The sequence below is a fragment of the Herpailurus yagouaroundi genome, unplaced genomic scaffold, assembly GCF_014898765.1.
Source record: "Herpailurus yagouaroundi ecotype Mexico unplaced genomic scaffold, PumYag 67641, whole genome shotgun sequence".
Taxonomy (NCBI): domain Eukaryota; kingdom Metazoa; phylum Chordata; class Mammalia; order Carnivora; family Felidae; genus Herpailurus; species Herpailurus yagouaroundi.
In genome coordinates this window covers 6,307,410-6,326,614 of record NW_024420442.1, presented here as the reverse complement: position 1 = coordinate 6,326,614, position 19,205 = coordinate 6,307,410, and the positions used below count along the sequence as shown (strand labels likewise).

Genomic DNA, 19,205 nt, shown 5'->3' with positions numbered 1-19,205 from the left:
CCTTGCTTGAAGCAGCCACTTGAGAGAAAGTGAGGGTTTGCTCTTGGGAAGAAGACCTGAGTAAGTTCAAGGAGCAAATTTAGTCACTACCAGGAAAGAAAACTGTCAGGTTCTTCATACTTCCAGGAGGCAGCACCAGCACAGAGACATGCAAACCAACGAAGAGCATAACATACTCACCCTACTCCTTGATCCCAAACCAGCCTCGGTGATTCACAGGAACTTCTTCTAAGACCCAGGAAGTGCCATCGATCTGTAATGATTCTTGCCTACACACATAACAGTGTCAATAAAGAGTCATTGGGATCCGTCTTAACCCTGGGCATCCAAAATGTCTACCTTTAGGGATGGCTCCTGCCAATAAAAGGTCCATCTTGTTGCAGGTAAAAGGCAGATGTAGATTCACATTCGTTACCCAAGGCCCAAGAATGTCAAAGAATTCTGGGTGTGGAAGAGAAGCGGTTAAGAGACGGCGGCATAGGAGAGGAGGATTGTAGACATACATGGAAGAAGAAATACACACAAAACGGAGGATCTCATTTATACATATGGGAAACATAGCACCACCTCATTCATCTAAGTACCACCAACTTTTTACTATCTTTGGATACGAGACTTGCTAAGCAAATGCCTGAGGTTTAAAAAAATGTCTGCTAGCGATTAGAAGGAAGGATGACTTTGAATTTCTTAAGAGAACAAACTCTTTCCAGGTACTATAAAAGCACCCACGTGAAAAGAAACACTCATTTTCACTGCAAGCCACTTTTTGAGTTTCTGAAAGCAAGTTCCCTAAGCGCTTCCTTCCCTAGGGTCACATTGGTTAGTTTATTCTAGTCTCTGTATAGTTTTGAATATAACCCCGCTGCATTTCTCTATCAATATCCTAGAAATCATAATGATCATTCAACCACTTCTTTAATCGATCAAAGTTTAACTGCATATCGCATCGTCATCGCTTACTTCCCTAGACGCCTTGCAAGCTAAGGCACCTATCATACAGCTCTCCTTCTGGTCAAGGGGTTCAGAATGGTTCCATTTAAACGTTCTGCTCCAATGTTCCCCCAAAGCACAAAGCCTGCCGGTTTCCAGCTTGCAACTGGAAGTCTGAATCCCTAGATGGAACTGAAGCCAGGGCCACTTTAGGGTGAGGTAGGGTAGGGTCCATAACGCCTTGTCACTCCAGTCACAGATAGCTTCTTTCACAGACCAGACCCCCTCTAGTAAGGTAAGTCTACTCAGGAAAGTTAAGCTGGTGCCCTTTCCCCAAGAGTAAGGGAGTGAAGCAGGGTGGGTGGGGGCAGATCAGAAGAATTTGAAAGTCTGAGGCGACGGGCAGCTGTGGAGGGAGGCTGACTGTGCTTATGTGGTCATTCAGCAGCTAAATCCCCATTCTGCTGTGATTCACAGCGACAGGCTTTCACTGGCTGTGTCACAAAGCCCTGGTGCTTGGGGTTTATTACCGAAACAACCTACTGGCTCTTAATTACGGCATTTGCGTACACGCCGTGATAACGCGCTAACACAAAGGGTGATTCGCAGGTTAAAAATTCCCCGACCACACCTCTAACTTTCATGATCCTTGCCTGTACATTTGTAGTCCATCAAGGAAGGATCAGGTATGATTTGTTGGGGTCCTATTAGCCCAGGTTCAGGAAACTGGTGAAACCAAGCAGTATTTCAGTTCTAGCCTATAGGTCTGGCTCAGGGGCCACCTCAGTGACTGACCTTGTCTTAATCCCCTGTATTCAAAAATGAAGTAAATATCTATTTAATTAGTTTGGGCACGTGCACATTTAAAACAGCCCGAAAATATTGCTGGTTCCTTCCAAAGAGGAGTAACTTTTTTGAGACTAGGCTTAGAACGCATGACGGCTCATGCCAGGGGGTTAAAGTCAACAATTTAACATAACTGCCCATATTAGCATTATTTTAAGGTCGCAGGATAGAGACCGAGAGATAAGTATTACAGGTTTTCCCACCTCTCCCCGTTTCAGAGATAATAGGTGTGGGAGTGTTTTTGCAAAAGTAAAAGCACTCATAAATGTCAGGCTTTGTGATTATTGTCATTTTTAGTAATCAGTACTGAGGGCTGAAATGGCTTAAATATGCCATTTGCCTTGTAAGCCAGGTAGTTGTGAATGAACCTGATTCTTAGGGAAATCTATCACATGCAATCAGATTCACATTGCTCATTGGATGGGTACATGTGATAAATTGCTGTCTGCAGTATCATCGCAAGAGGTGACCCTGAAAGTCAGCAGAGATTTGTGGCAGCATTAGCTGTGTGACCTTCTCAAAGTCACCACCATCTCTGGGTCTCATTCTCTGTGAAATGATGGTATATATTCAACAGTCAGTTGTCATGTTAACTGGGGATGGAATACAATCAGGAAGTGTAATTCCCAAGCCATTTTACTAATTCAGTTAAACTGCATGGATCTGGACTGACGGAGGGGAAGGACTGTCTGAATGGGAAAGTCCTAAATTACAAAACAGGTTTGAAGAAGGACGGTTTTATTACTTTACGTCTGTTTTGTAATTCAAACTCACTATACTACGTTGCCACAGTGGAGGTCCTTGTGAGAAATACTTTAGCGGATAGGTCTGTGACCGATATGATTGTATCTAACACATGCTTGCAACATTTGAGAAAAAAATTTGTTCTCTTAAGGAAAAACTTCAACTGACAATCTAAAGTCTTCATTTGCTTAACAAACCTCTCTTGGCCCCTTTCCCGATACTCTTGCTCACTCCCAGAGAACCGTAGGTAGCAAGGAGGAAGAAGATAAAGGCAAGCTCCTTGTAATCCGGAAACAGAATAAGCAATCGTTGGATAGGCAGCACTCATTTTACTATTATCCAGAGCTGAGAAAAGGGTTGACTTATTTCAAAAGGCTGGCTGGAGGGATGACCAAAACAAGCGATTTGAGAGATGCCTGGCAGGTAGCACTAACGCCAAAGAAGTTGGAAACATTTAGGCTCTACTGAGATCTTTCTCTATTTGCATATCAAAAATCAGATAATCTGGCAATCGTGGGCTGGCAATAAAGTTACTTGATAACTTTGCAGCAGTATCAGCTGAGGAAAGAGAAAAGCTTGATTGCTCGTTGTAATTAGCAAATAGCTGGTCTAAAGTGCTAGGGGTCTTCATGATATACCAAAACATCTGGGTGGAAAGTAAACATTCGGCCAAATACATGCAGATTTTTTTGGTTTGTGTAACATCACACATCTGGTTATTTGAAAACTTCTGGGCACTTGGCATCATGTGGATCTTGACACAGTCCATGGCTCCTTCGTAACCGTGCTGAGTGAATTCTCGAGAGCAGTGTATCCAATCCAGCTCGGGTTTCATCCTGCATGATCTAATTAGGTTCTCCGTGGCCTGCTAACAACATGAGAAAAAGACCAAGAAGAAGGTGCTAAATACTCTGGGTGTCAGGTTAGCCATTGTAAACCTCAAAGGAGCCCAAAGCTTGGCTAAACTGTGATTGTCATCAGTTCACACTGGTGGGAAAGGAAGTTACTGCTTTCTGACACACGGTAAAACCTTGATTAATTGGAATCCATAAGGGATGAGTGGAATTTTCGATAAGAGTACTCATTTTGTTTCATTCTTGGCTAATGACATTTTTTTTTTTCCTCAAAATGCTTGTATCCACTTTCTCGCCTCCGGGAAGCAGCCTCTAATGTTTGAGGGTCAATCCAGATAGAAGATATGGGAGACAAAGCTGAATGTGACCTAACCACAGGTCATCTCGTGGCAAATGATTAACAACAACAACAAAAGATCAATTCGTTGCAGTCTTCTGTTTTGGTACTATTGCTGCTTTCTCATCAATGTGGAGTACTGAGGAGGGGCAATTCAGTTAGTTGGGGTAGTGGTTAGGTGAGTTCTGGTTAATCAAGGTTTTACAGTAAAAGACCTCACCAATGCCTGGTAAGATTATGTGTTGAAGAAAGTTGTATTTGAATTTATCACTTTGAAAGTGCTCTGTGCTCTGTATCAGTGTTTCCAAACCCATGTTATCCTGCAGACTGGCAAACTAACTTTTCCATCAGGATCCTGCGGGATGGAGAGAGAAAGAGGAGAGCAGAGGTGTAACCATTGTCTCCGAAGGAGAAAAGGTTTGGCTTGCCTGTCTGTTGGCCTGTGTGTGGGAAACACTGTTCTTCACCTTAAGAGATGCCCATGGTATCTTGGTTGTACAAGAGTCGATCTTACATGCTTCAATATAATCGTCATGCCCTTTGGGTCATGGAGGATTGTGTTCTCAGGTCCTCTCCTGTACTTACCCAACGTGTCCTTCCACTACTTGCTGTCATGGCTTCTGAGCTTGCAACTACTTCTCGTTGCTTGGATGAGGGTTATTCGTTCTTTCTAGTCCCGAAGAGCATTATGGAGCCAAAGGAATGCCAAGTGAGATGGGTTTTCTCATGATGGCAGCCTGGATAACAATTAGACCTACCTGAACCAAGAACACGGCTAAGGAGAAGCCAAATCAGGGATTCATACACATGGAGTATCACGGTTAGGCGACGCGCTTGTTTAAAGATACAAAATATCTTTGCCGAGTCTGTATATGGGGTGGCCTACTGAAGAAAGACCCCATTTAACTTGAAACCGAGCTTGTTCTTTGGCTTTTCAAGTTAAGTGGGGCCCGCTTAAATAGGCCACCGCATATGAAGAACAACATCTCATCACTCATACACACGACTGAAGAAGGCAACTCTAATCAACCAATCAACCTCGGTGAGCAACCATCATGCCTTAGGGGGAAAAAAAAGGCCGTAACCCGACTTTTCAGTAGATAGATTTGACTTCTCACACCGCTCATGTGAGGCAGGCGGGGACAGTCTCAAGGAAAAGCCTTGGGCTCTTGAGAGCCTAGGCCGTGGAGACCCACACCGTGGCCTTCATAAGGCAACCGGTCTGGCGTGTGAGGGGAAGGAAGGGGTGTGGAGGGGGAGCCTCTGTCTGGGAGTTTAAGAAGGGACCCAAGTTAGATCAAAAATGCGGGCAGTGCCCCAAAGTCTTTCTGGTTCCCAAAGCTGCCAGGCAGCGGAATAACCTGGTCATTCCACTCTCTGTGTGCGTCTTGTGCTCTCTCCTCAGTAATAAGATAACAGTCTTGCCGATTACTCGTCACTAAGGGTACCCGGTTGTGGTGACATTGAGGCTGACCTTGGAGTCACCGCCCCCGCTGCCGCACTCTCCTTTGTCGTACCACCATTTGTTTTTCAATTTGTCCAAGAGGCCTTGCTCATTCAGTTTTAATACTGCCAGGTTAACAGCATTTCTTGAAACGATAAAACATAACTTGTAAGAAAATGCACAAATGCGTAGGAAATCGTTAACGTATAAAAAGGAGCACAAGAGGACAAATTGGCTAAATTTCACAGAACGTGGAGCTAGAAAAATGTCTGTACAGCGAATACAGGGTTAAATATTGGAAGGTGGCATGGAGGGTAACATTTGCTCAAAACCGAAGTGTGCGGGATGGGGAAGTTGTCTTTGAGAAAAAAAGTAACAAGAACACCACATCCATGCAATTAACATTCGTCACATATGGCACCATAACTTGGCTTTTACCATTTAAATTGAAAAAGCCGTTGAACTGTAAAATTAAAACAGCAACAAACAGTCAGAGAGGACAACACAGAGAGAGAACATTAAAAAAAAATGGATGCATTAAATAGATGAAACCATAATTTACCGTCTTATTTAACTCCATGGAATATTGTAGATTTTAAACTTTTAAAAGTTACCTCAAAATCCACAAGAAAGAAAATGACAACAAAATGCATCAGGGTAGGTGGAATACTATAACAACACGGATATTGTTATATTATTCCACCCACCTTAATGCTGAGCCTTTAGGGGTTGCCACACCATAGCCTTTGGAATCCAGATTTCCACCAACTTTCATGGTATCACACGGTTTTCTCTGCTCAATGTACTCATTCATGGTTGACTCCAGCAGGAAGGCGAACTTTCCCTTGGACTTCCGCACCCGGGCCACTCCGTCTGCTGTTGTTTTGGTAAACACAGATGGCTCTGCTGATTTCATGTAAGACCACATTTTCTCATAGACAGCAATTTTGGACCTCTGCAACAGAGACAAGCATTCTTAGACACCAGATATGAAAACTGGAAAAGGTCTCGGTGCAGTGGGTTTCAAACAATTTCGATCGCAACCCATGGTAAGAAGAGCATGTCACGCTGTGGCCCAGTAGGTACATTCATACATATGTAAACATGGTTCCAAAATAGGCTACTCAACACCGCACTCATCTTTGCATCTTTGTGACCTGCGATGCTCTCTGATACTTTCTACTGTATTCTAATTCACCGGAAAAAAGAAAGAAACGCCAGTCAGGACCCACCAAATTGATTTCATGGCTCCACTAATGGGTTGCAATCTAGTTGGAAAAACACTTGCTCAGTTCAATCTTCTTCTCAATTCAGAAATCTCCCCTACAATATCCTGCTATGTGATTACCCTTTACCTGCCTGGGAAAAAAAATGCCATTGGAGGGGAGTGTACAACCATTTCAGTTAGCCTACTCCAGCACGGGACATTAATTATTGTAAGAAAGCACTTTCTTATTCTGAGCTGAAATTTGTTTCTCTAGGACTCCCAACCTTTAGCACTATCTGCTAGAGTACGTAAAGCAATTCTATTCCTTCTTCTGCATGACGGCCCTCCAAATATTGCAAGGCTGTTGTTATACCCCCCTCTTCATCTCTCCATCAGGTTGAACTCCACTGGTGTCTAATACTATTTCTGGAACACTCACAATTTTGGTCTATCCCCCCCAGGATTCTAGTTAGCGATGCCTCTCTTCAATTAGATTGTCTAGAAATAGACATGGTACCCCAGATATCTGACGAAGACAGAATAAAAAATAAACTGTTTGCTTCTTGTCACTGGAGCATTATTTCCTAGCATAACACTGCCTGAGTTTGCGTTAATGTATTTAGCCTTTCATCCATCCTTTTAACAAATATTTGTGGAGCACCTGCTGTATCTAAAGCACTCTCCTGGGTGTGGGAAGAGTATGATAGAGTGAATAGTCCCTCTTTCAACTCAGGTTGAGGCCAAACTGTTAGTTCTTTCAACCAAGCCAAGTTTCCCTCATCTTTACCATTTTGGATTTTGAATTTAATGCCACTAAATGTCATCTCAATTCAGGTGGTCCTTAGAACACATGCTAAATGCTTATAGATCTATGATAGGCATTCTGGAGAATATAAAGGAAGCATGGTCTTAATGACCCCATGACTTCCAGTTGAGTTGGGAGTTATGTCCTTGGGAATGAAAACCCAACAGAAAAATTCTAAAGTGCTATTTGACCAGAGGTGAGGTAGCATGGTAGAGACTACTGACATGCCAGGATTTCAAGTGTCCTTTTATGGGGTTTCCTGGCCCCTGCCTCAACTTTTTTGATTATTTAGTTGCTCTTCTCTGGATTTTGGCTGGCTACATTCTTGAAGCCTGCGTTGACCTGCTTAAATAATTCCAGAGGGCTGGAACTTTCAGAGTTATCGCCATGCAAATTAAACATTGTGTTTATGGTGATGGGACACCCACTGAGGACCTTACTGAGTCACTCAAATTGTTCACTTGGATTGGGAATCTGGATTCCATAGTTGGTTTGCAAGAAGAACAGGAAAAAAAAAGCCAATATGGCTGAAGCCAAATGAACAAAAGGGAGAATGGTAGGAAATGAGTTCAGAAGGATAATCAGAGGTCAGATCTTGTAGGGCCCTGTAAGACATGGTGAAAAGTTTGGATTTATTCTGTTATTTATTTCTGACATTTCTGAAAATTTCTGAAAATTTCTGAAATTATTTAAGGACTTTGAGGAGGCATGTGATAAGATCTGAATTAAAAATTTAAAGCATCACTCTAGCTGCTGTATGGAGAATATGCTCTAAGGTGGGCCAGAGTGGTTAGGAGGCTATTCTAATAGTCCAGGGGAGAGATGGTGGGGACTTGGACTAGGTTGGGAACAATGGAAGTAGAGACAAGAGGTTGAAGCCAAGGTATGTATTGGGGAGGCAGCAAACAAGCCTTGCTGATGGACATCTCCACCTGATGGTCCTGTAGACCCTTTCAGATTAAACATTTCCAGACCAAACTTACTATCTTCCTTATAAAGCCTGGCTCTCCTAAGTTCTATGAGGAAACCACCGAACATCCAAGCTTGGTTTTTACTCCTTCCTCGGCCTCTTATTATGCCTTGTTTATTCGGACATAGAAATGTCCTCTCTGTTCTTTTGTCTTCTTTCCATTCTCGTTACCATTGCCCTGGAGCGGGCTCCCACCATTTTTTGGTCTGGACTACATTGCCTCCCAATTACTCTCCAGGCTTCACCTCTCTCTTCAGTTTATCTTCCAGCGATCCTTCCAAAATGTGAACCTGACCATTCTTTAAAATCTTCTCATAGTTCCCTAAAACCTACAGAACAAAATTCAGACTCTTATGTATGATATTCAAGAGTCCTTATGATCTGGACTACACTCTCCTATGATCTAGTCACACTGGACTACTCACTGTTCACTGAAATGTGCCACACACCTTCACGTCTTATGCCTTTGGTTATGCTTTTGCTTAGGCATAAATTATCCCTATTTATCCTATGAGGTCCAGAGCAAATACCGCGTCTTCTGTGAAATCTTTCCTGACTCCTGCTCCCACAGAAATGCTTTCTTGGATGTTCCTAAAGCACTTTTGCTCTGACCTTGGCTACAGAGCTTACTGTAGTGCATTACGGTGAGTTGGCTATGTGGCTGTCCTACTCACATTACTGGGTGTTCTTGAGGACCGAGTCCACACCTGATTCATTTTGGTAGCCCTCTTGGCAGCCAGCACAATGTACATAGTAGGCATTTAAGATGTATTTGCTTAATAACTGAAGCTTAGCCGGATCAGGGTGACATCTAGATTGTTGGTCAAAGGCATCAGAAGGTTGGCGAAAAATGGTTACTAACACTGGTTTTATAGCCCTGTAGAATTCTAGAGCTGAAGTTACTCTAAAGATCGTTGACTCCAACTCCCAGCTAAACCAATCAGGATATATGCTTTATAATCCACTTTGTTTTGTTCTTGTTTTTGCCACTGAGCTTGCCTTTGTTGTCCACACCAATAACTTTCTCCCCCAATAATCAAGGTCTTCTAAGATTGAGGTCTCACCCGTTGACACTTATGCTCATTCCAGAGCACGTTATCCTCATCTGACGCATAAAACAATTTCGAAACATCATAATGAAACACACTCTCAATGACTTAATTTTACCTCAGTAGGAATTTCCTAGTCAGTGGCTCAAAGAATTTTATAAACTAGTAAATAATTCAGCTGCACTGTAAGATATGAAACATAATGTAAGGACACCTCCGTACTTGCCACAAAACTCAGTAGAACATTATGAAGTTAGTTGAAGTCTGCCTATACTCCCCTCTCTAACTCCATACCCTTCCTCCAGGCCAGAAGTAACCATTATCCTGAATTTGGTCTTTATCATTCACTCCCTTGCAACTCTTTATATTTTTATGAGAATAAACATCTCTTTTGTAATGACTGCAGAGCATTTCCAGCTATGGCTACACCATACTTTACCCAATCTCCTATTGAAGGACTTTTGGGTCAATTCTAATTTTTTTTGGCATTGGAGACAAGCCTGTGGTAGGTGTGTATCTCCATGCACTTGCAAAGAGGTACTTTGTGTTCATCTTGGTCCAATTGAACCTGAGCGAAAGGGGGAGGGGGTAGACCAATTTGTCTCTTACATTATTTGCAAACGGGCTATTTCGTCCAAAGATAAATTTATAAGGCAAGGGCAAAGGGTTTGTGAATTGTGATCTGAATGCACTATAATTTGGATTCATTTACTTCATCATTTACTTGAGCTCTTTGATTGCTGATACAGGTTAAAAGGGTTTATTCCCTTAGGTAATGATGCATTTCTAGGAGAATAAATGGCGGTGCTTGAAGTGGGCACTTTGAATGTGTGCAGTGTACAAGCAGCAGATATTAATGAATTCAGGAAATGAAAAGTTAGTGGCAGAAATGACTGGCTCCTGGTTGATGACTGAATTCTGAAGGAGGTTAAGAAGGGGAAAAAGCAATGGCTCACAAGTGAGAAAAATTGAGCTGAAACGTTTATCTTCCTAACTGGTATTTAAGTGACTGTATAACATTTAGACCAAAAAGAAGAAAAAAAATATCACTAGCATTTTTTTTTTTTTTGCAGTCTGTCTTATTTTGGCTGAAATACTGAAGGCAATAAAAGGAATTGAATCTTAGCTCAATCATCTGGGAGAAATTAAAAAAATTATGGGCAGGATGTATAATAGCAAGTTCATTTTTCTCAAACCTGCCACGATTCATTTATTTCATCCCACAGAGCACCATTTTGTACCTCAGAACGAATAAACAACGGGTATGCAGAGAGGCCACGCGGAATTCTCTTAGCACTCTAGAAATTAGCATATGAAATCCAAAAGGAGAAACACATGAATGGAGGAGGAACAGATTAATCCAAAACAGGAGATCAAGCAGAGCTCTAGCATTCATGGATTCAACAATCACCGTTCCAAGTATTTGTCACAGGTCATGAAGGTCAACTGAACAAAGAAATTTGCTTTTGTTGAGTGGAAATTTGGATCTTGGGCCCAGTGAGGCTGATGTGTAGAAACGAGTGATTAGTGACCGCACTTAGCCCACCACTCAGACTTTGCCTCTCTCTGCAGTGGCGCTGGCTGCCCCTCATCGCTGCGCATGACTGTTCCTCCATAGACCAGGCGCACGACGTAAATGTCTGGTGCCATGTTTGAGAGTGTGGAGTCGCATCTCTTGGGTTTGAATTTCACTCGCTACGTGTCGAAGTTATCGAGCCCCCACGTGCCTCAATTTCCTCATCCATCAAATGGGATAATTTTTTTTAAAGTGCCTACTTCAAAGATTTCTTGAGAGAAATGACACGAGTTAATACGTACATGTCACTTAGAACAGTGCCCGGCATCCGAGAAGTGCCAAAAACATGACATATTTTTCTAGCACAGAAAGCATCATTTGTTTTAGTGACAGAACTTAATAGCATGATAAATTACTTTAATCCCCTATTTAACAGAATCATTGCTTCATTTTATGGAGGGAATTCTATGTTCAAGTGTTATTCACATATTTGGGTCTTCGGATACATTCCGGTGAATGCCCATGGTCTGCCATTAATAAAAGTAATCATCATTTGATTTGGATTTAAAAAACATTTTTGAGGAAGACATATGGGGAGGATGGCAAATTTTCCTTTAAAACTTACGTTTGATAGTTAAGTTGAGGCTCACACATTAAAGTCCCCATTAACCAGAACACTGCTACTGGGGAGACCTGGTGAACGAAGCTTTCTGCTTCCCTAAGAGTTAAATGAGAACACCCGCTTGATCAATAGAACATCCAATTGGAATCAGTAGTGTAACAGCCTTTCTTTTAGAAATAGAAGAAACCTTCAAAACCATCTGGTTCAGCTTCTCACCCCATGCAGCCTGGCTTCTCTGCTCAAATGTCTCTGGTGGTGAGGCACTCCCGAGCTCAGAAGAGGCTCATAACTTATGACAGTTCAAATTGATAGAAAATTCTTTTTGTTGGGCTGACATCCTTCATGACAGTCTCTCTCCCCTCCAGTCCTATCCTGCCTTCTGCCTGAATTGGGTAGTCTCTTCTTTCCGCTTCCGTTTCTCCATTGTACAGAGCACTGGTTGTACTGCTTTCTAATGGTCATCTCCAGTGCAACCTGAGCTCCTTGGGAGTAGGAATTACGTCTCTCTCTCTCTCTCTTTCTCTCTCTCTCTCTCTGTATTCCCAGTGACTAGCATAATGCCTGGCATGTATGAAACCCTCACTATGTATCTGTGGGATGAATGAATATCACAACTGCAGTTCCACCTATGGGTCCTAATTCTGCACTCTGCAGTACATTGAACAAATACGCCCTTTTCCACATGGTGTGGCTGCTGAAGATTACCACTGCCGTGTCACCTGTTAATTGTCTCTTTTGCCGACTAAACATTATAAGGGCCTTCATTTATTACTCTTATGACATGAATTCCCGTCACCCCCCCCCCGCCTCTTTCTGGGAAGCTCCATCTTCTAGATGCTTTTTAATTTTTCAAAGTCCCTCCTAAAATGGGGCCCCAACAACTGATGATAACGTGCTCGATATAGCGGCACTAGCACAAAGGACAATAACACACTCTCTTCTCGTGATGTGGACATGAACACAATTTTTCATTTCAACAGGATTCGACAGGCGTTTTTTTGATATGTTGAGAGTCGAGAATTAACATTAACACAACAGACCAATAAATTGGAAGCTAATTCACTCACGGTATTCATTTGCTGTCAGCATGTAGACAAAGTATTACATTTTGCAAAAAAAGTATTGGTGTTTGTGACATCACTATACCCCAATCATGTACAGTGTGTTCTAAGTGAATAATTTGAAAGGATAGAATGAAGGAAAGGTCAGGGGACGATGGTTTTAGGTACCTTTTTGGGAGGCAAGATTTACTTTTAAGTAATCTCTACACCCAACATGGGGTGAGAACTCACAACCACGAGATCCAGAGTTGCCCGCTGCACTCGCCAAGCCAGCCAGGTATGCTGGTTTTAGGTATTTTGTACTCCAGCATTCCCCAAAGGGGAATGGGCTGGCTTTATGCATTTATTTTTTGGCCACTGCAGGTATCATGCCTCTATTGTCCATTTCCACCACTGTATGTCTAAAACTAGCTTTGTACATGCCACAGAGAGGCTGGGTTCTCAGTCTCTACCTCTCTCACCCGACTTCACTGTCTTTTTGGCTCAGAGATCCGTTCTGTCCCTCCTTTCTGGCATCAGGAGTCTTGGTCCTCGTGGAGGCAGTCACTGATGTTACAAAGGTTTCTGTTACCTTTGAGCAAGGGGTCCTTTTTATTTGAATAGGGGATGGGTGTCCCAGAAAGGGGAGTGAGTTTCTTGGCATTGTAAAAGGTGCTGTTCAGAGGCTGGAAAAAGCCGTCCCTGCGAACAGGACACTAACGAAGGGAAAATGGCATGTTTCAAACAAAAATGCCTTACCCTCCTTCATTTTCCCTTTGCTATCTACTATTATTGTAGCTTATTTATTGCTTAAGAATTTGGTCCATTTCTTCTGTAGGTTGTGTATCTTTAGTTAAGAGAACATCACTAAAAACTATAATCTGCTTTTTCTTCCAAATTATTTAGCCCCCTCTAAAATTGCTACTTTTAATAAAGGCTCAGGTGGCACTGCTAGCTGGTACAAATTCGAAAAGGTGGTTTCGGTCTGCTGTCTGCCTGAGCCGGGCACTATAGACTCCTGTGCACCTCCTGGGCCCTCCTTCGCCTTCACGAGTAAATGTTGTGTCTTTGCGTTTCTCCAAAACTGGGATATGGACAGGTGATCCTTGCAAGGTCAAGTACTTGCAAGGTCAAAAGTACTCCAACTTTTACCCTCGCCTAGCAGTCCGCATGGTCCTTTTGTGCACAAATTGGATCATGTCATTCCTCTGCTCAAACCCCTCAGAATGGCTTCCTATCACACACAGAATAAAATCCAACGTCCTCACCAGGGCTTGGGAGGCCCAGCACAACGGGCTCTGGTTTGTCTTGTCTGCCCTCATCTCTTACCCTTCCTTCCCTCTCTCGCTTTGCTTTGGCCACGCGGGCCTTCATTCTCAAACTGACCAAGCATGTTCCCCGGTCAGAGCCTTGCTCATGCCGCTGCATCTGAAATGAATTTCTCCCCACCCCCTCCACCTCATGTTTTCATGGCCTGCCCCCCACTTCATTTAGGTGTCTGAGCAAATGTCACCTCAACAGAGAGGCCTTCCTCAATCAGCTGAGATAAAATAGCTTTCCCGACCTGTTGTCTCCTTACCTGCTTGTTTCATTTCACTTAAAGCCAACTGAAACATACACGTTATTTACATATTTGCTTATCCTTTTTTTGTCTCATCCACAAAGACAAAGTTCAAAAGGACTTTGTTTCATTTGAGGACTTAGAACCAAGGCTGTCACATAGAATGCCCTCAGTAAGTATTAACTGAATGAATAAATGAGTGAAGTAGCTGCGATTTAAGCCCAGATCATTTGACATGGAAGTCTATATTCTTGATTACATTGTCATCATTAGTCTCCCCTACCATCCTTCAAAGCTTAGAGAGGTAAGGTGATAATTGCATAGGTGTGAAGTGGCAGAATTAGCCCTCAAATCGGGGTCTGTTGGGTTCCCAAACCCGTTTTTTCCTACTACTCCACACTGCCTCCCAGGGAACAAATTGCTGGTGACTACATTGAGCAAAATGCCAGTGACTTCACTGAGGTTTACATCTTTGACCTGTCATTTTGACAATGATTTTATATAGCCTTCATCTTCTTTGGTTCAACTTTGAAGCCTGTTAAGTATGCTATGGTGTAAAAGGCACCAATATAATACTCCACTAGTCTGTCACAAGGCCCTAAATCCTACCATTATAGATCATGCCTTCTGTTGGACTTGGACAAATTACTTAAATTCCTCTAACACTCTAATAATTATCTCTGAAATGGAGATAGAATATGAAGTGAGATCATTCCTATAAAGCACCCAGCACAGTGCCTGGCATGTAGTAAATTCTCAATAAATTAGATTACGCTATCGTGGTAAATGGGAGGGTAACAAAACTCACACCCACCACTTTTGTATAATTTGGTTTATTAGAGAATTTGTGCCAGAGGAATATGGGAGGGAAGGAGAATCAAGATAGGTCTTGGGGATGGCAGGCAAGCTGGGATGTCACGGGGTGATAAGTCAGGGGCACACTGAGGGCATGGGCACATGTGGGCGGGAAGAAGGATGATGGCAAGTTATGTGCTGAGGGTGCTACTGAGGCAGAGACTAGGATCAAAGCTAATTCATTAGATGCTTAGCAGAGAATGCCTTATTAAGTCCAAATGGGGCCACCAAAATGTTCAATTTCAATATATTCACATTTCACCATCTCCCGTGGCTCTCAAGTTTGAACAGTTGGGTTTAGATTTAAGTCTTTTCCTTCTTGCTGTTAGGAGTGTTCCAGTAAGTATTCTTTCTAATGGTGCTACGCTGATTTAAAAAAAAAAAAGTGGCTGGCTGGGGTTTTGTCTGGCAAACACGCTGACTGTGAAAGCTGCAGGAAAATTGATTTTCTGGCGTTTGCGTGTCCTGGCACAAACCCTGCGGCATGGAAGCTCGAGTTACAGAACCTTCTGGTAAGTGCAGCTTGCAGGGATGACTTCAAAAAATGATTAGGTTTCACTAATCTTCACCACTGGGGGCCAACGGCAATGGTCTCCATGTGTAAAACGGTAGTTAAGGCTACTACTTTGCTGTTATTTCATTTAGAGAAGTAGTCAGCCGCCTAGTTTGATACCCACACAGAAACACAAGCCAACATACTTCTTTACACCCCCCATTCTTCATGCTCAGGCCTTGATCCCAACCTGTCTTTATTCTGCCTTGACCACATGAGTCCCGTGGAAAAGCTACCCAGTCACCAGCGTTCTGCGAGAGGCTGGCCTGTCCGTGGTGAAATGTGCAGTTACGTATTTTCTTTTGGTGGTGCATAGAGCAGAAGTTAAGAACGTAGGTCCTGAAGTTATAATGACCTGACTTTGGTACTTGTTAGCTGAGTGACTTTGGGTAAAGCATTTAAACTCACTGAAATGCCCTTGGGCATACACAGGAACTAAAGAATTAAAATTCTTTTAAATTTATTCTATTCATATAAAATTGAAAAAAGATGAACTCCTGGGTCTAGGTATGCCATGAAAGAATATTCTCGTTACCTCAGTTTCCTTACCTGAAAAAAATGAGGACAGTGATAGGATCTACCTCACAGTGGTCTTGCAATGATAAAATGAGAGATTGCTTATAATGGATTTAGCACAGCTCTTGACAACATAGTAAGAACTTAGTTACTTCGTTGGGAAACTTAGTTAAATTCCGCCCCCGCCCCCCGTCCCCCTGTTCAGTTGTATCAGGCATTGTGGTAGAATGGTATAGGGCATGGAGATGTGGAAGATATGGTTTTCACTATCAAGAAACTGAAGGAACAGTCAGAAGCACGGTCCAATAGAACTTGCTGAAATGTTCTATATCTGTGCTGTCCAACATGGTAGCTTCTAGCCACACATGCCTGTTGAACACTTGAAATTTGGCTAGTGCCACTGAGCAACTGAATTCTAAATTTTATTTTAGTTTTAATTTCTTTAAATTGAACTAGTCACATGGGGTTAGTGGGTACCATATTGGATGGTGCAGGTCTACAGCTTAAGTGAAGCAGAAGGCAAAGGGGGACTAGAAGGCAGCAAAAGGGCACCAAGAACGACTTTGTCTGTCTCACAATATTCTTCTTGTTTGCTCTGATGGCAGAAGTGATGGCCGTATCGATGTCTGACGGCGCCAGTTGGAGGGACTGGCTGTAGCCTAAGTTGAGGGGCAGGGAAGGAGGAAGCGAAACTCCTGCCCCATTCAGGTCTGAGCTGTAGCTCTGGAACAGCCTACCCAGACTGTTGTTTATGAAAGGCCACTCTAGAGAAAGGTAAGCTGTATTATTTGCGTGGGGAAAAATCCCTTGGGGGTGCACAGGAACTGGTTCTTTTAAATTTAGTCTATTCATATAAAATTGAAAATAAATGAACTCCTGGGTCTAGGTATGCCATGAAAGAATATTCTCGTTATTGCTGCCTGAGAACTATACTTTCCTTCAAAAGAGCAGATTATACAAGGAAATATTTGTGGAAAAAAAATAGAGTATGCTTCCTAAAGTTCCACTTAGCCTAATTTTCTCTTTCTGGCTCTGTGAGTTGTTACATTAAGTTGTTTGGACACCCTCTCTCTGGTTCTCCTTTCCAAGAGAAGAATTCCAACAGAGGTGGGCAGGCAGGTGACGCGTTCACAATTTCCCTCAGTTTTTCAAAAATAGTACTTCCCAGTATCAGCGCTGATAGATGGGTTGAAGAATTGAGTGTAATCAAAATTGAAAGTGGTAGAATCTCCAGAGATGCTTTCCACTAAAAATTCCAAGTAACTTTGTCAAGTACTCATTCCAAATGCCTTTGCCTAGCATTTTCAAACTGTGTTACAATCATATTAAGGTCACAGCTGTAAATTTGCCTTTTCTGAGTCACCAAAGGGAGGACGGGACCAGCATTTCATATGGAGGTATGAGTGGGGGAAATTAGACAGGTTGAATGTTACGGCCACTCGGCTTGGTTAGAGTCATACGGTGACCAGGGTCTTGAACCAAGCATACCAAAAGGCCCACACTGAAACCAGTGCTGCCAAATCGCAAATTTGCAAACCAAACCCCATTAGGAAGAAGAAAAAAAACCCCAGGGAACAGATGCATGAGCTGAAGCAAAATTGTTGTTTTTAAAGAATCATCTAGAAAACTAGGTTGTTTTATATTCAGGCCTGTGTATTCACTGCTACTATTGAGCAGAAACAAAACCAAAGTCTAAAAACTCTCCAGGGTAAACCTAAGCAAACCATTATTTCATTTGACTTGCGTTTCTGATAGAAAAACAGTTATCACCTCCACTCAGTAAGGATCAACAGTCAAACTGCAGAAGGAAGCCATGTTGAATCCTAAAGGATTTAGAAGAGTAAAGGGAACTTGAAAGTCCAGGTTGCATTTCCAAATTTCCTGTTTTCTAGCACCTGTGAAACCTGTGGTCTGTGGGATAATTTATTAGGAGTCGTTGGCTTGAAATGCATTCTCCTTAAGTCCTGCCAGCACCTTATTACCAAAGAAATACAGGTGCTGCCAGCACCTTATTACCAAAGAAATACAGTAACTTGAAAAACAGGCCCTCGATCTCTCAAGCAAGACCATTATCATCTGGGGCTATTCCAGAAGAGTGGAGGAGGCCAATAATACTTTAAAAAAAAAAAGTTCTTTATTTTTCCTCTAAGATTTTCCTGCTTGCCCTCTGTTCCAACTCTGAGCAACCAATGGCAGCCCTTTATCAGCTGAAATGCTCACTGCTCGCTACCCCCTACTCTGCACCCCCGCCAGTGTGCCACTAACAATAGTGAACTCAACAAAGTAAAGGATGTTTACGCAGACCCGTGTGTTTTTCAGAGCCCATTAGGGTAATCTGTCACTACGAGTTATCTGGTTTTCTTTTTCATAATTAGATGGCTTGTTTCTATTAACGCAAGATTTTTTAAGTCACTTGCAAATTTTAATTTCCGTCAAGGTGCCTCTTCCTTCACAGTCCTGCATGTAAAGACGACAGACTATTTAATTAAGAACCCTCCTAGACAGTCGTCTCTCTTTGAGGCTTGCTTTCAACACCTTCTGCCTCGAAATTGTTTGTCAGTATGGTGGAAAAAGTGGACGCCCCCCCCCTCCCCACCTTCTGCGCCTAATGGCAATCTGCATTTCTACTGATTTCTATCCAGGTCATTCATTATCCGCTCACTGAAAAGTATGTTATTAATGAGAAGCAGGTAGGAGTCATGCTGTCCTCCCCAGGTTTAAATGAATCTTTAAGACGGTACAATCAAACAGATATGCAAAACAGGCCATTAATGCAACATTAAGGTTACAAATTTAAATACAAAATCAGGGAACGCGGAACTTTTTAATTCCGTCTTGGCAACATGAGACGTGCTGAATATATGGTACAGTGTTGGGAAGACACGGATCCAAAGTATTGAAAAAAATAACTGATATTTGTACGGGAGACTCCAAGATTAGCTACCAGACTTCTGGAATGCTGTAACCGTATCTATGTAGATTGGCTCAACTTCAGTAAGTAAGTTTTTCAACCCCTTTGAACTTTTCTTTCCCTGCTTGGTGCTGCTATGCCTAGATAAGAGTATGCCTTCCATCATGTAACAGATGAATTCCTAGAAAAAGCTGTGCCATGAATTAGATTCATTTTTGAAAATCAAATTTTATTTCTCTTTCGATGCATGGGCTGTTTTATGTTTATTTCTGACAGCCCTCCTCTTAGGTTCTTCCGACAAGCAGTTAATGATCTGTAAACACCAAAATGCACTAGGGTATCTCCATTTTCCAGGGAAGAATATATTTCTAATGTGAGTAATTACTATTTATCGCTTTCATCAGTTGTGAATTTTCTGATATATGGATTAGTTAAGGATGGGTCT

The 19,205-nt window shown here is 42.3% G+C and overlaps 1 protein-coding gene across 7 annotated transcripts in view; it reads right to left on the bottom strand.

The window, feature by feature from the left end:
- The window catches only part of GRIA3 (glutamate ionotropic receptor AMPA type subunit 3), a 267,365-nt gene that overhangs the window by 19,411 nt on the left and 228,749 nt on the right, over positions 1 to 19,205 (bottom strand). For 4 of the 7 annotated variants that reach the window (XM_040467969.1, XM_040467966.1, XM_040467968.1 and 1 more), the window contains one exon: positions 5,863 to 6,110. In XM_040467969.1, coding sequence (XP_040323903.1) covers positions 5,863 to 6,110 — 248 coding nt within the window. Of the gene's footprint in view, positions 1 to 5,185; positions 5,301 to 5,862; positions 6,111 to 19,205 lie in introns of all 7 variants that reach the window. The other 3 variants (XR_005788042.1, XM_040467970.1, XM_040467971.1) reach the window with 1 other exon arrangement.